Here is a 17557-nt window from a genome sequence, read left to right as displayed (position 1 = left end):
ATTATTTCTTGATGGTTGTTGGTTAATCGATTTGATCTTTCCAACTGTATTTGATGCTCGAGGATGTTTACTGCATGAGGTACACAAACAGCGCCTTTGATGGATTCCCGCAACCGGACTGTAAGCCATAACCCACGGCTATATTTATTGATTAATATCTACAAGTTATTGTTACGACAATTGCTGCTGACTTTACTGAGACAAGTCATTATCAACCATTGACATATAAGTCTAGTACGTCCATCTGTTATGGGAAAGGATTAATATGTTCAAGTTAAGCACTTAAGTCATTTTCTGCTGGAGATGCCATGGCGAATTGAGATTAATTTTAAAAATAACCTTTTTATCTTTAACAATATCTCTCAGCTAGCTTGCTGTCTCATGCGGTATTAAAGGGAAACTCAACTTTGGTCAAAGGTTAAAAAAAAAAAACAGGTCAATTTTGTATATTGCACAGATTTTAGCAACTTCATTGCAGATTATTACCATTTTCTGCTCCGTAGATACTGAGATAGGCTCTTGCAATGGCTTCCTGAAACATAAGGGAGTTGGAGGGGCTTCCTGCTTTACCCACGTGAATAGTCTTGTAAACACTGCAGTTAAAGCAATAATCCAACTGCAACCGTTACGACAGAAGCTCATGACCGAAAAAAGTCTGTTGACTGACTCTCGATCAGCCAATGGCTGAGAACACTGACCAGAGTGTCCTGGCAGGGGGGATTGTTAGTAAAGCGGCTCTTACCAGAGCTATCAGTTCAACCCGCTGGGTTGAACGAGAAAAAAAAAAATAGTGGTGTGTACGAGGCTTAATGTGTATTATGTTCTGCTTTTTACTACAGATCTTTGTTTCTTATCTCTGCCAGAGACTTGATCATGAAAGCCACAATGAAGATATTTGCCAGCACACCTCACATCTTCAAGTTCATGCCTGAGGAAGGTCTCCTTCGTGACTCCGAAACATTGCACTTTGTTTGTGATGTGATCATACTTCAATAAAAAATCATTTGGACTCAACTTGAAGATCCGTGGTGTGCTGGCAAATATCTTCATTGGCACTTTAAAGGGTAAGTTCACCTTTTCACAAAAAATGAAATTGTGGTCTAACTCCAATTATCCTGGCTGCCCCTCTTAACCCCACTGATGCCCCATGCTGCCGGTGTAGTGGTCCATACACCATGATACACAGCCCCAGATGGGCATTTATCATAATGGTTGCAATGACAAGCACTTATTGCTCAGCCCAGCCGCATGACCACTCTGACAAGTGAGAAGCGCTTCTTTTTTTCAGGGGCACAGTACCAGAAGAAGAAGCCTCAGATGTGCTCCTCATTGGTCAGCATGGTCACATGGCTGTGCTGATCACTGAGTGCTTGTCATTGCAAGCATTATGAAAAATGCCCACTTCGGGGCTGCGTAGCATAGTGTAGGGCAGGGTTTCTCAACCATTTTTCAGTCAAGGCACCCTTTACAATTATGAACAGTCTCGAGGCACCCTCCAAAATTATAGACAGTCTTAAGGGCACCCTTCAAAATTTTGGACAGTCTGGAGGCACCCTCAAAAATTATGGACCGTCTAGAGGAACTCTCCAATATTATGGACAGTCTTGAGGCACCCTTCAAAATTATGGACAGTCTTGAGGCACCCTCTGAAATTATGGACAGTCTTGAGGCACCCTCCAAAATTATGGACAGTCTAGAGGCACCCTCCAAAATTATGGACAATCTTGAGACACCCTCCAAAATTATGGACAATCTTGAGACACCCTCCAAAATTATGGACAATCTTGAGACACCCTCCAAAATTATGGACAGTCTAGAGGCACCCTCCAAAAATATGGACAGTCTTGAGGCACCCTCCAAAACTATGGACAGTTTAGAGGCACCCTCCAAAATTATGGATAATCTTGAGACACCGTCCAAAATTATGGACAGTCTTGAGGCACCCTCCAAAATTATGGACAGTCTTGAGGCACCCTTCAAAATTATGGACAGTCTTGAGGCACCTTCCAAAATTACAGACAGTCTTGAGGCACCCCATTCTAAAATGTAAAAACTATTCTTAAAAATGTAGCAATATCCACACATGTAGGACACTCAACGTTAAAGATGCTTTATTCTTCCAAAGCAAATACACTTTTGCAAACTGGTATGGACTAGCATTCCAATGTTTCTCTTCTCCCTCAGTTTTTCTCCATCACTTAGCTAATGTGACCCCAAAGCTGATAGAGAGAGGAAAGGGAGGGTCAAACAAGGATGCAATGCAGGTGACTGACATCCTCCTTATCAACTAATGATGTCACTGGTCATTAGGAAGTTGGCAGCTAGAAGGTTATAATGGTGAAAATTGAAAATCTTTGGTTTTGTGTGCCTGAAAGGCAGGCTTCACCCACCCGCCAGCTTGTATATAATTTTTGGGCAATTTTTAGGGATTTTGCCACAGCACCCCTGAAAAGACCTCAAGGCACCCCAGGGTGCCTGGGCACCCTGGTTGAAAAAGGCTGGTGTAGAGTTAGATCACCTTTTCATTTTTCATTAAATGGTGAACTTGCCCTTTAAAGTGGACATGTGGCTGCAGTGATCAATGAGCACTTTCCATTTAGAGCATTATGTAGGATAGTCACTCTTGGGCTGTGTATTGTGGTATATGGTCCGCTACACTGGCAGCATGGGGCACCATGGCCGCTATGTGCAGAGGGGTTCAGAGCGGTGACCTTGATATTTACAGCTAGTTCACCTTTTCATTTTTCCTGAGAAGGTGAACTTACCCTTTAACAATAAACCTGCTCAGTCTTACAAATCTCCAGCAATCCTTACATATAAAGGATTGCTAGTCATCTGAAGTTAACCTAGAACGCCAGTGACCTAACCCCCCGGACTGGTCAGTGACAATACAGGTGGGCTCACCGGTCACCACAGAAGGATTCTGCTGAGGTTCCGAGGCGACAGGTGACGATTAAGGGACAGGCACATTGTAATTGGCTGACTGATCTACTGCCGAAAGTCCAGACACCAATCCGGCAAGTACCCTGCATACTTCTTGCCCAGCAACTCCAGCCGGCAAATTCCTCTTCACCCCAGCAACAAGCCCCGTGTAGCGAATCCCTGTAAAACAAAGGAGGAGACCCAGCAAAAAGCCCACTGCAGAACACATTGCTATTACTTAACCATTTAATATCAAAGCATGCTAGATCATCAACCTAAAAAGTTTAAAAAAGAGGGGGCCCCATGGGGCCAATGCATTATTCACCACGACTTTAATAATACTTGGCGATTACTAAATGTGTTCTATTTTATATCATTTTTTTTTTCCTTTTTTATTTATTTTTTTTTAATTGAGAATTGATAAGCACCTTTCGGCATGGATATCACCATATTTGGTGAATGCTGGCAAGTTTAATAAGTCTTGATGAAGGATGAGCTGAAGTTGATTTTGTGGGGGAATTATTGACTATTTCATTATTTTATAAAATAATTTATAAATATAGTATATAATGATTTATAAAATAAATGATAAAAATTATTCCGCAAAATGTTATCAATCTAGCCCTGAATTTTGTCATGCGGCACGGCGAGTCACATTAGCTTGTAGAAAGTTAGTTAAAGCTGGGGGTGTTCAAATCTCATTTATTTTGTAGAGGGGCGTTTTTTTTAAAAGGCACAAGTCTCCCCTTGCTGCAGCAGGAAGAATGAAACGCCTAGGCTGAAAGAGAAAAGCTGCGACCTATTAAAATCTGCAACACTGGTGAAACTGTTGCAAATTTTTCCATGACTTCCTGCAACCTGGGGAAAAATGCTTGCGGCGCCACTCAAAGCTAAAGAGGAACCTCTTCCCTAGATCCGTAAGGATCGGGGGGGCCCAGCGTGTTCATATACTAATTCAGAAAGTGACAGACACATAAATGAAAGAACTGTCGCTCTCTCGACCAGCCCGTGCTGCTTACATATCTCTACCAAACCATGACTCTTACGCGTTTCGTCCCGGCCATCGAGGCTTAGGGTTCATAACTTCCTGTTGGGTGAAACCGTTGTCAGCAGGACACGAAATGAGAGTAACCACTTGACCACCGGAAGATTTATCTACCTTCATGACCAGGCCGTTTTTTTGCGATACGGCACTGCGTTATTTTAAATGACAATTGTGCGGTCATGCAACGCTGTACATAAATGAAATTAATGTTGTTGTTTTTTCCCACAAATAGTGCTTTCTTTTGGTGGTATTTGAGCGCCACTGGGTTTTAAAATATGAAATATATAAAGTATATGAAAATAAAAAATATATGAAGTATATGACTTTTTTAACCACTTGACCTCCAGAAGATTTACCCCCCTTCCTGTGACCAGACCATTTTTTGTGATACGGCACTGCATTACTTTAAATGATAATTGTGCGATCATGCAATACTGTACATAAATTAAATGAATGTCCTTTTTTTTCCCAACAAATAGAGCTTTCTTTTGGTTGTATTTGCTCACCTGTGTTTTTTTACTTGCTGCGCTATAAACAGAAAAAGGCCGACAATTTTAAAAATAAATATAAATATATAAATAATGAAGAAATATATAATTTCTTCATTATGTATTCTGCTACATATTTTTGGTTAAAAAAATCCCAATAAGTATATATTGATTGGTTTGCACAAAAGTTATAGCGTCTACAAACTATGGGATATATACTGGAATTTTTATTTATTTATTTATTTTTTACTAGTAATGGTGGCGATCAGCAACCTATAGCTGAAATGCGATATTGCGGTGGACAATCAGGCACGAACTGACACTTTTGACACTTTGTGGGAACCAGTGACACTAATAAAGTGATTAGTGCTAAAAATATGCAAAAGGTCCAGGAAGGAAAGAGGGACAGAGGGACTTTGTTCCGAATCAAGGACATTTCCTCAAAATCAGGGACAGTTGGGAGCTATGGCAGCGTCCAGTTAAACTCAACACAACACAGTGCTTCTTCTCCCATCCTCTCTCCGGTTGGTGCACTCCCCAACTGCTCTGCTCTTTCCTTTTATCAGATCCCTCCTGCTCTCAGGTATCACTGGGTATTGTAGTTGGTTTCCCAGTGATGGCCGTGGCTCAGATCCTTCTCCTGACTCCTGATCTCCCAGAGTGCCACACAGTGGCAGCGGTGGTCATTTTTTTGGGGGGGGCAGCAAACAGCGCACCCACAACCCCCCCCCCCCAGTCCGGTTGGTCGGGTCCGGAGCACTTACTCCATCTAAGGCAGGCAGCGATTCACCCGGGCGACAGGCGGCGGGCATCATGGGCGGCTCCCCCTTCCCCTGCTCTCCTCCACGGGTATCACATCGGCTTCCATCTCCTCCGTCCTCCTTGGCGGCCAAATGGAACACTTCTCATTTAGACCAATCAGGAAACAGGTCTCGGCCCCGCTTCCTGAATGACTGGGAGGGGAATCAGTGTGAAAATAGCAAATATTCATTCGCTATTGTCACGCAACAGGGTGAGCTCGGTTCGTAGTGCTCTGCACCCCGAGCCCACTCTTTTTTGAAGCCAATTAGAGCCTCTAATCACATGTTTCAAACCCTCCCTCCATTGGAATTCATGCATCCAGCATCCTGCATTGGGGCCAGATGCAGGGACGGGGGGGGGCGGCGCCTGTGCGCCACTAATGGACGTGCCGCCCCCTGGCACAGCCTAAGGTCAGTCACAAGCAAATTAAAGCATACTTGCTACTGCCATCATGTGGAAGAAAAAGAGTTCTGCAGCCAGTAACATAACCTTCTGTTACGCTAAGAACAGACAGTAGGCGGGGCAGTGACACAAAGTCTGCAAGCTGTGAAAATAGCTGTCATTCTCTTGAATGGGGGGGGGGTGTTTGTTACATATTCTTTGTCAGGTATTCCACTCCCTATGTATAGGCTCTTGCAGTGTATTTATATTTTTGGCTGTAGTTACCCTGCAATGCCTGATATGAGCAATCATTCACTTGTGACACCTGTGTTTACCTGGAAAGACCATAACCTCTTATGCAACAAGCTACAATATGTACATACATCCCATATCAGCCTGTGATTGGCTATATTTAGGGTATACCATATGTTACACAGATAAGATAAAGGTGTTGTTCAAGGATGCTTTGCACATAGTTAGAAATTAACTCTTGCATTGTCCTACAGTGGATGTACCTGGCAGCTATTTTTCTATGGCTGAATTTAAGCGGATTGCATGACCTAGACCAGAGGTCTCCAAACTTTTCACTACGAGGGCCACGTTGTATATCCTGACGCGCAGCAATCGCGGCAAACCACGCCTTTAAAGCTCCCAGGAAGTTTGACCCCCGAAATGGAGCAAGAGCTTCTTTTTAGGCGACAGATGCACATTGGGCAGCCCATTCAAGTGAATTGCGCATTGGGCAGCCCTTTAGTCTTCTGTAGTGGGTGGGGCCCGCTGGGTCCCTTCCACAGCTCTGCTCTCTTTCCTTGTGCAGGGAGACTGGCCTTGTCTCCGCCCCTCCTTTAGTCTTCTGTAGTGGGTGGGGCCTGCTGGGTCCCTCCCAAAGCTCTGTTCTCTTTCCTTGTGCAGGGAGACTGGCCTTGTCTCCGCCCCCTCCTTTAGTCTTCTTTAGTGGGTGGGGCCTGCTGGGTCCCTCCCACAGCTCTTCTCTCTCTCTCTTCTTGTGCAGGATGACTGGTCTTGTCTCTGCCCTATTCTTTAGTCTTCTGTAGTGGGTGTGGCCTGCTGGGTCCCTCCCAAAGCTCTGCTCTCTTTCCTTGTGCAGGGAGACTGGTCTTGTCTCCGCCCCCTCCTTTAGTCATCTGTAGTGGTTGGGGCCTGCTGGGTCCCTCCCACAGCTCTGCTCTCTCGCCTTGTGCAGGATGACTGCTCTTGTCCCTTCCCTCTTCTTTAGTCTTCTGTAGTGGGTGTGGCCTGCTGGGTCCCTCTCACAGCTCTGCTCTCTCTCCTTGTGCAGGATGACTGGTTTTGTCTCCGCCCTCTTCTTTAGTCTTCTGTAGTGGGTGTGGCCTGCTGGGTCCCTCCCATAGCTCTGCTCTCTCTCCTTGTGCAGGGAGACTGGCCTTGTTTCCCTCCTTTAGTCTTCTGTACTGGGTGGGGCCTGCTGGGTCCCTCCCACAGCTCTGCTCTCTCGCCTTGTGCAGGATGACTGGTCTTGTCTCCGCCCTCTTCTTTAGTCTTCTGTAGTGGGTGTGGCCTGCTGGGTCCCTCTCACAGCTCTGCTCTCTCTCCTTATGCAGGATGACTGGTTTTGTCTCCGCCCTCTTCTTTAGTCTTCTGTAGTAGGTGTGGCCTTCTGGGTCCCTCCCACAGCTCTGCTCTCTCTCCTTGTGCAGGGAGACTGGCCTTGTTTCCCTCCTTTAGTCTTCTGTACTGGGTGGGGCCTGCTGGGTTCCTCCCTTTAGGGCTAGTGTACACTTGCTTCAAAACAAGGCTTCGGACAGGCTTTGTTAAAGCTTTCTGAACACTAGTCAAAGCTCTTGTTAGCTTACAGTCCTGTTTACACCTTGCTTTTGCTTTGCTTTGCTTTGTTTTGACTTTGCTACAAAAATGATACCCCATGTCGCTTTAGTGGTGCTTCAAAGTGTCTTCAAAGCCATAGAAGTTCATGGCAAAGCTTGCTTGAAGCACCTGCAGTTTTTAAGAAGCTTTAATTCAGCTTCAGCTTCGTTTTGTTTTGGAGAGATTGCATGTATGAGATATCCACACACACACACACAGGGCATCTGCCAAGCTTGAAAAAAAATAGGGAAAACCTATAAGCTGCGCACCCTGGAAAATAATTAACTTGAATAAATGTAAATTGTGTTAAATAACTTTTTTAGGGAGCAGCTGGTAGTGAGACCAAAGGTCTAATGATGTGTTGAAGAAATCAAATAAATTTAATACCGCGCTCTAAGTACCCAAATATGCATATATAAAAAATAAAGATGCAGAAAATCATAAGTGAAATTCATAAAAAAAAACACATATGCTGAAGCACTAAGGAAAATGTCCATATAATTTCCAAAGAAAATTAATATCAAATTAAGTGTCCGTGAACCACCACCATAATCTCCTATCAATGTGAGTGATAAGAATCCTTGCAATCTGGGTGAGAAAACGTCTTCCACCACCACCAGGCAAACAATCTACTCACCAGAAGGAATTGACACCCATTACAGGTAGTCAGACCAAGTGCAGATACCAATGGAAGTGTGCCTTCTGAAGGGAGACTGATCCACGGCCCGATAGACTCCAATGATTGATCAGAAGAAATTGACACCCATTACAGGTGGTCAGACCAAGCACAGCTACCAATGGAAGTGTGTCTTTTGAAGGGAGACTGATCCACGGCCCGATATACTCCAACGATTGATCATATGTTAAAAGATAACAAGAAGAAGGGGTTCCTCATTGCGTAGTATAAAAAAAATTCCCTTATTCCATACGAGGCATCGGCATGAAACATAGTTAAAATACTTTGCCCAAATAAAAAAACATGCAGGTACGCTAGTTGCATTCCACCTGCGTTCCAACTAGCGGAAATGATGTATGACGCGTTTCGTCAGAAACGTCTGATTTCATTAGGAGTCATGTGGTCGGATGCGTCACTTCCCCACAGCCGCAAATTGGATATCCCATCCACTTCCATCCTTAGTAATCATTTTAAATGTAGTACTAAAAAGTTAATACATGGTTCTAGAACTAAATAAACTAAATTTTGGCACTTATATTAAATCAAAAAGTAAATAATATAAAATCGATATAAAATGTATTGAAATCTATAATTATGATAATATTGTAACAAGTGCATCCTCTAATGGTAGACTCAATTAATACATCGAAAAGGACCAACTTGCCTATTGCAGGGACACCATCTTGTGGATGCATAAAGTATTGTTATCTACAATTACTCATTGTAAAATACGCCATATTGTGGATGGACATATTATAACTGTCAGAAATGGCTCTAATTAAAAATGATATGATATCAGGAGAGGAGTGGTTACTCATTGCCAAAAAACTCCATCTTGTAGGTAAATATAGTATGACTATCAGAAAACTGCTACAACTGAAAAGCATGAAGTAAGGAGAGAACTGAATTGGAAAACCAAAACACAACTTAATAATGTCTACATTGATACCAGCAGGATGTAAAGTATTGAGTTTGTAAATCCATTCTGTTTCTTTTTTTGAAATCTTTTGTTTCATATTACCTCCCCACCAGTGTGGTACAACTCTGTCAATTCCAGAAAAAGAAACCACACTAGGATCCTGATTGTGGTAGGTTCTGAAATGGTTAGACAGACTATGTTTTGGAAACCCAATCTTATTATTGTTGAGGTGTTCATTAATTCTAATTCCCAGCTTCTTAGTCGTCCGCCCCACGTATTGGAGCCCGCACGGACAGGAAATCAGGTATCAACGTAGACATTGACTTAAATTGCTATATTTCTAATTATTAAGCTGTGTTATGGTGTTCCAATTCAGTTTTCTCCTTACTTCATGCTTTTTAGTTATAGCAGTTTTCTGATAGTCATACTATATTTACCTACAAAATGGTGTTTTTTGGCAATGAGTAACCACTCCTCTCCTGATATCATGTTTTTAATTAGAGCCATTTCTGACAGTTATAATATGTCCATCCACAAGATGGCGTTTTTTACAATGAGTAATTGTAGATAGCAATACTTTATGCATCCACAAGATGGTGTCCCGGCAAGTTGGTCCTTTTCGATGTAGTAATTGAGTCCACCATTAGAGGGTGCACTTGTTATGATATTTTTATAATTATAGATTTCAATACATTTTATATCAATTTTATATTATATACTTTTTGATTTAATATAAGTGCCAAAATTTAGTTTATTTAGTTCTAGAACCATGTATTAACTTCTTAGTACAACATTTAAAATGATTACTAAGGATGGAAGTGGATTGGATATCCAATTTGCGGCTGTGTATATATAAGGGAAGTGACGCATCCGACCACATGACTCCTAATGACATCAGACGTTACTGACGAAACATGTCGGGTCGTAGGGCACGTGATAAGTCATTTCCGCTAGTTGGAACGCAGGTGGAATGCAAACGGCGTACCTGCATGTTTTTTGATTTGGGCAAAGTGTTTTTACTATGTTTTATGCCAATGCTTCGTATGGAATAAAGGGATTTTTTTATAATACGCAATGAGGAGCCACTTCTTCTTGTTATCTTTTAACATATGATCAATCGGAGTATATCAGTCCGTGAATACGTCTTCCTTCAGAAGGCACACTTCCATTGGTATCTGTGCTTGGTCTGACTGCCTGTAATGGGTGCCAATTTCTTCTGATCAATCATTGGAGTATATTGGCCCGTGGATCAGTCTCCCTTCAGAAGGCACACTTCCATTGGTATCTGCGCTTGGTCTGACTTCCTGTAATGGGTGTCAATTCCTTCTGGTGAGTAGATAGTTTGCCTGGTGGTGGTGGAAGACGTTTTCTTACCCAGATCACAAGGATTCTCATCACTCACATCTGCCAAGCTTCAAAAGAGCATCACCGAAGCATCACTTAGGGCTCATTTACACTTGCTTCGGCTTCAACACACTAGTTTACACTTGCTTCAAAAGCGGCTAGTTTACACTTGCTTCAAAACAAGGCTTCAGACAGGCTTTGTTAGAGCTCTCTGAACTCTAGTCACTAAATAAAATGGTTAATTTACAGTCCTGTTTACAACTTGATTTTGCTTTGCTTTGGCTTCGCTTCAAAAATGATACCCCATGTAGCTTCAGTGGTGCTTCAAAGAGTCTTCAAAGCCTCCATTGAAGTCTATAGCAAAACTCGCTTGAAGCCCCACCGAAGCCTCATTGAAGCCCCAAGAAGCCTCACCAAAGCCCCACTGAAGCCTCATCGATGCTCCACCAAAGCCTCATTGAAGCACTAAGCAAAAGCAAGGTGTAAACCGGACTGTAAGCTAACCATTTTATTTAGTGACGGGGCTTTGACTGGCGTTCAGAGAGCTTTAACAAAGCCTGTCCGAAGCCTTGTTTTGAAGCAAGTGTAAACTAGCCCTAATGCTTCACCGAAGCATCACCAAAGCTTCATCGAAGCACCACGAAGCATCAAAAACACATCATAAAAGCATGTTGGAGAGGTAGGCGCTTTAATGTATTTTGAAGCTGAAGCAAGTGTAAATGAGGCCATAGTCTTCTGTGATGGGTGGGGCCTGCTGGGTCCCTCCCACAGCTTTGTTCTCTCTCCTCGTGTAGGATGACTGGTCTTGTCTCTGCCCTCTTCTTTAGTCTTCTGTAGTGGGTGGGGCTTGCTGGGTCCCTCCCACAGCTTTGTTCTCTCTCCTTGTGCAGGATGACTGGTCTTGTCTCCGCCCTCTTCTTTAGTCTTCTGTAGTGGGTGGGGCCTGCTGGGTCCCTCCCACAGCTCTGCTCTCTCTCCTTATGCAGGGTGACTGGTCTTGTCTCCGCCCTCTTCTTTAGTCTTCTGTAGTGGGTGGGGCTTTCTGGGTCCCTCCCACAGCTTTGTTCTCTCTCCTTGTGCAGGATGACTGGTCTTGTCTCCGCCCTCTTCTTTAGTCTTCTGTAGTGGGTGGGGCCTGCTGGGTCCCTCCCACAGCTCTGCTCTCTCTCCTTGTGCAGGATGACTGGTCTTGTCTCCGCCCTCTTCTTTAGTCTTCTGTAGTAGGTGGGGTGTGCAGGGTCCCTCCCACAGCTTTATTCTCTCTCCTTGTGCAGGATGACTGGTCTTGTCTCCGCCCTCTTCTTTAGTTTTCTGTAGTGGGTGGGGCCTGCTGGGTCCCTTCCACAGCTCTGCTCTCTGCACAGGCTATATACAGCACAGTGATGATGTCACAGCAACTTTTTCAGGGTACTATCTGGGTTTGCAAAAGTAATTTGATACACACAAAGTGGATTTATATCCTTTGCAAGCTACTGAGAAACATATTAAAATGAAAGTTTTTTTTTTTTTTTTTTTGCCTGGAGTTTAGCTTTAAGCAAAGTGAAGAGATATAAGGTGCAGTACCATGAAAGTGTTTCATTTACCAACTACAGTAGACAAGTCTGCCTGGCCTGACACTGACGCCTGTCGTACTATTATCAGTCCAGGGCGTTCTAAATATATTACAGCTGCAACATTCCCATCAGCTCCTCCTGTCTCTATCTCTTACATAGTTTCCACAATTCATGTTGTCTGTTACTTCTCAGCCGCCGCTGTGTCATGTCATGGTAGGATCAGAGTCGGAAAAATAACCCGTCCACTAATACTACGGGCTGAGCTGTGCTCGCTGCCTATGCACTATATCAGGTATACAGGATGGCTGAAATCAGGGGCTCTCAATTCGTCCAAAACCTTGCCTGTCCCAACGGAAAAGAATACAGTTTATACTCACACAATGGAAGTATGGAAATGCAAAGCATGTATTAAAATGCTAGAAGGCTCTGGATGGGGCTAGGTGTCATTGTTGGGGGGCTTGTGGAGTGGGATGGGGAAATCTACTGGCCTGGAAGGAAATGAGGTTTCTGGAGGTGGTTGGGGGCACTGTTAGAAACTGTTAGAGGTATGGGGGCACCATGGGGGGCTGGAGGCTCTGCAGCAGGCTGGGGGGCACTGGAGGAGCTTAGGGGGCCTGGGGGCACCGTGGTTCACAATGGGTGAGCCCTGGGGGGCACTATAGAAGCCAGGGGGCACTGTGGGAGAAAGTAAAAGTTTAGGGGGAATAAACTTTAAGGTGGGGTTAGGGGGTTTAGCAGCAATCGGGGGGGCACTGAATGAGCCTGGGAAGCACTGTGGAAGAAGAGATCTGCAGATGGGTGTCACTGAGGGGAAGGGGACTCTGCAGCAGACTTGGTGGCACTGTAGGGGATGAGGTTTCTGGAGAGGGCATTTATGGAGGTTTGGGGGCACCGTGAGACACTGTCGGATGTTGGGGGCACTATAGTGGGCTGGAGGCTGTGCAACAGGCTGGGGGGTACTGAAGGAGCCTAGGCAGCACTGTGGGAGGTTGGGTGTGGGGGGCACTGTGGAGGCTTAAGGGACCTGGGGGCACTATGGGAAGTTGGGGGGCACTATGAAACCTGGGAGGCACTATGGGAGACTAAGATATCTGCAGCTGGGTGTCACTGTGGGGCAAGTGGGGTTGTGGAGTGGGTTAGGGGACTTGGTGGCACCGTAGGGGATGAGGTTTCTGGAAGGGGCACTGATGGAGGTTTGGGGAGCACTGTGGGACCCTGTCAGAGGTTGTGAGCACTATAGAAGGCTGGAGGCTCTGCATCAGGCTGGGAGGCACTGTAGGACACTGTTGGAGGTAGGGGGGCACTATGGAGGGCTGTAGGCTCTGCAGCAGGCTAGGGGCACTAAGGGAACCTGGGCGGCACTGTGGGAGGTCGGGGGGCACTGTGGAGGCTTAGGGGGCCCGGGGGACCGTGGGTCACTATGGGAAGTTGGGGGGCACTATAGAAGCCGGGAGGCACTATGGAAGGTTAAGAGATCTGCAGATGGGTGTCACTGTTGGGAAAGTGGGGCTGTGGAGTGGGTTAGAGGACTCTGCAGCTGACTTGCTGGCACTGTAGGAGATGAGGTTTCTGGAGGGGGAACTATTAAGGGCTGGAGGCTCTGCAGCAGGCCGAGGCACTGTGGGGGGGGGGGGGGGGGGGGCTGGGTGGCACTGTGGGAAGTTGGGGGGCACTATGAAAGTTGGGAGGCACTGTTGGAGGTTAATGGATCTGCAGCTGGGTGTCACTGTGGGGCAAGTGGGGTTGTGGAGTGGGTTAGGGGACACTGCAGCAGACTTTATGACTCTATAGGTGATGAGGTTTCTGGAGGCAGGGGGGCACTAATGGAGGTTCAGGAGCACTGTGAGCAACTGTTGGGAGCACTATAGAGGGCTGGAGGCTCAGCAGTAGGCTGGGACACTGTGAGGGGCAGGGCTGGAAATCCCTCCAAAGTGAGGGAATGCCCAGTTGTCACCAGAACTAGTGTCCCCATTGGAAGATTTCCCCTGTGTTCCTGTTTTGGTGACAACCCACAGATGGCAATAAAAACCTGACAGGGGTTCTAATCCCTCTAGACTCGATCCAAAACTAAAGAAAAATGTTTTGCATTCAGTTCACTTTAAACTGATTAGAAGTTCTGTTAAACAGTGCAGTAGAATGTAAGCAGAAGACTCGGAAATGTTAAAATCATGTTTATTCGGGTTTATTCTGCTGGCTAATAGGACTGAGGGCTGGAGAACGGTTTCACTTTGAACCTTTTTAGTGAATTTCCTTTCATGGGAACTGTAATGCTTCATAGCAACCAGTGCTGGATAAGGGACACAGTCTGCATGGAGTTTGTATGTTCTCCCTATGCTAGCTTAGGCTTCTGAGTGCTCCGGGTTCCCTCCCAGAAACATAGTGGCAAGGTACCTTAGTTTGGCTCTGTGCGTGACAGCAGTGGGAACATTAGACTGCAAGCTTCTCTGGGACAAAGACTGATGTAAAGAGGTGAGAGTTCTGGTTTAGAGGCTGAGGAAATGGTGATACAGGGAGGGGGGAATGGGACAAAAGGAAAGAGAGAAGAAGAGAAGAAAGAAAAGAGTAACAAGGGAGGTTAAAGAAAATAAAGAGGAAAGTAGGAAAAAGGGAGAAAGAAGAAAAAAGAAAAAAAATATTTATTATTATTATTATGAAATAAGAAATAAAGAAAGAAGGAAGGGAAACTGGAATGAAAAGAAAGAGAAAAGAAATAAGGAAGGATGGGAAGGTAGGAAATTAGGATGAAAGGAATGAGGAAAGAAAGAAAAAAAATAGGGAAGAAATTGGGGCAAAAGGATAAAGGGAAGAAAAAAAAAGAGAGAGAAGTTACGAAAGAAAGGAAATGAAGAGGAAAGTAGGAAATTAAGGGAGGAAGAAGGAAAGAAAGAAAGAAGGAAAGAAAGAAGGAAGGAAAGAAGGAAGGAAAGAAGGAAAGAAGGAAAGAAGGAAAGAAGGAAAGAAGGAAAGAAGGAAGAAGGAAAGAAGGAAAGAAGGAAAGAAAGAAAGAAAGAAAGAGAAAGAAAGAAAGAAAGAAAGAGAAAGAAAGAAAGAGAAAGAAAGAGAAAGAAAGAGAAAGAAAGAAAGAGAAAGAAAGAGAAAGAAAGAGAAAGAAGAGAAAGAAAGAAAGAAAGAAAGAAAGATTGAGATGAAAGGAAAGAGGGAAGAAAGAAGAAGGAAGGAAAGAAGGAAGGAAGGAAAGAAAAGAATGAAGGAAGGAAGAAAAAGAATGAAGGAAGGAAGAAAAGAAAAGAATGAAGGAAGGAAGAAAAGAAAAGAATGAAGGAAAGAAAAAAGAACAAAAATTTGGGATGAAAGGAAAGAGGGAAGAAAGAAAGATAACTGAGAAGAAAGGGAAGAGGGAAGAAAGAAAGAAAAGAGAGAAGGAAGGAAAGAAAGTAAATAAAGAGTGAAATAAGAAAAGAGAATGGAAATTGGTAGGAAAGGAAAGATGAGAACAGAAAGAGAGAGAAGGAGGGAAAGAAAGCAAATAAGGAGGAAAGTAGGACTAAAAGAAATAAAAAGAAAGAATGAAAGAAAAAAGTTATTACAAAAGGAAAGAAAGAATGGAGGAAAGGAGGAAAGTAAGAAAGAGAGAAGAGAGGAGAAAGATGGAAAAAAATACAATAATAAATATTAATATTAGTATTATTATTAATACTATAGAAAGAAAGAAACGGAGGAAGGTAAGAAAGAAAGAAAATTCTGCCGAAAGAAAAGAAGGAAGAAAGAACGAATAGAGAAAAGGAGAGCAAGAAAAGTAAATAAAGAGGAAAGTAGGAAGGAAAGAAACAAACAAACAAAGAAAGTAAGAAAGAAATGAAAGAAAAGGGGAAAGTAAAGAAGAGAGGGAGAAAGATGGAAAAAATAGAATTAATAATATTAATATTAGTGTTAGAAAGAAAGAAACAAAAGAAGGTAGGAAATTGTGAATAAAGGAAAGAGAAAAGGAGGGAAAGAAACAAAACAAAGAGAAAAGTAAGAGGTAAGGAAGAGAGTGAGGAAGAGGACAAAGAAAGACAGATTTGCTAATATTATTATTATTAGTATTATGACTCTTCTGCTGAGTATTGAGCTCGTCTCTCCATCACAGAGCAGTAGGGGAGAAGAAGTGAGTGGATCTGCACTCCTTTGTGTTCAGTTCAGCACAGATGGGGAGGGGTAATTTTCACCCCTGCAGTGTGTGGGAGGTCTGAATAACACTGCAGATCAACAACTGCTCGCTGGTAGCAAAGTGTATCAGCAGCCGCAGGCCCCTCCAGCCACACCACCGGCCAGCATGCTGCACCCCACATCTGCTGCGCACTATACACAAACAAATATTAGTGAACAGAGGTTAAAGGTGACCGAGGAAATCTCCGCTGGCTTCCCGCAGTTGACGCCCCCTAGACCCCCCCCCCCCCTTTTTGTCTTTTCTGACATTTAAAATGAGATGTAGCAATGCATCATTTCCCCAAACACTATTCCGCCTTTCCCAAGTTCCCAAGCAAGAGTACTTTCCTTCCAAAGATTCCTAATACATGGAATAGAAAATAAAATAAAAACAAAGGGGGTAATCGGACAAAAGATGTGATGCAGCAGCAGCTCCTCTGTTCCTGGGTGACCTCAGGCTGATGGAAGGGGTTGTGTTGTCTGTAATCAAAGCTTCTTTAATATTTAATGAGATCTCATTAGTCCAAATGCTGCAGGTTCTGGGGCTGTCCGGCACTCACGGCTACATGGAGGATAAAAAAAGAAAAGAAAAAAAAAATGAGTGGGGGAGTTCTGGTGTGACACCCCCCTTCCCACTGCAGTTGCCTTCAGAGCACTGAATGCCTATTTTCAGGCTCTCCTTGTTTCTGGTGTGTGCTAGCAGCCCAACTGCCTGTCTTGATTTGTCATAATGCAGAGAAGGAGAGAAAAGAGAAGCCTGCTTTGCAGCATTGCAGGTACGGAGGCACCAAAAGGACAAAAGAACCCTGGCTTCCCAAGGAATCCGGCAGGGAGGGAGGTAGGGGGGGGGTTGAGGCAGAGGTAGCCCCTCCCCGAGCGAGGCAGACGGTTGTCATCTGAGGGCAAGCGAGAGAGGTGGAACAAAGCTTTAGGCGTGCTCTGTTTCAGCACTGCTTCATGGACAGAGCCAAACTGCACCTGCATTCTTGGAAAGTCAAGCTTTGGACTTTCTTAGAGGCAGATTAAGGCTTAGACTGAGAGGGGAGGGCGAGGGCTGCAAAAGGGGGGCAACTCAAAAAAAAAAAAAAACTCTCTATCCTGCCTTCTCCTAGAACAACGTCAAGGCAAGGGACAGAGATTAGCGTGCTAAAGAAAACTCTGGATGAACTCTTTAGCCAGGAGCGACACGTGCAGAGGAGCTCCGCCGCTGTGTTTACCTGCAACACGTGTTCTCTGAAAGACTTCTCACCCCACCCAGAGAGGGAGAGACCCGTACCCCTTCCAGTTACAAAACTTTTCTCCTTTGCCCAGTCTTGGAATGTGCGGTCCAAAAGTGGACTTTGTCTAAGCAGGACTGTCCATGGAGGGTAAACTGGAAGGTAGATGATTTTCACTTCTTGGTGGGGGGTGGTTTGATGTGTGTCTTGTGTCCAG

General features: G+C 44.3%; 1 protein-coding gene across 11 annotated transcripts in view; it reads left to right on the top strand.

The window, feature by feature from the left end:
• Positions 1-17557, top strand: part of CAMTA1 (calmodulin binding transcription activator 1) — a 2014371-nt gene that overhangs the window by 1853582 nt on the left and 143232 nt on the right. Inside the window, exon 1 of one of the 11 annotated variants that reach the window (XM_073603620.1) lies at positions 16412-16899. The exons of 9 other annotated variants lie outside the window; for them this stretch is intronic. In XM_073603620.1, the coding sequence (XP_073459721.1) occupies positions 16854-16899 (46 nt within the window). In that variant the 5' untranslated portion in view covers positions 16412-16853. Of the gene's footprint in view, positions 1-16411; positions 16900-16975; positions 17503-17557 lie in introns of those variants that run through there. One more of the 11 variants, XM_073603622.1, reaches the window with a different exon arrangement.

The sequence above is a fragment of the Aquarana catesbeiana genome, linkage group LG10 (genome assembly GCF_042186555.1).
Source record: "Aquarana catesbeiana isolate 2022-GZ linkage group LG10, ASM4218655v1, whole genome shotgun sequence".
Lineage (NCBI taxonomy): Eukaryota > Metazoa > Chordata > Amphibia > Anura > Ranidae > Aquarana > Aquarana catesbeiana.
The sequence above is the reverse complement of the archived record's forward strand: the minus strand, read 5'-3'. Positions and strand labels throughout refer to the sequence as shown.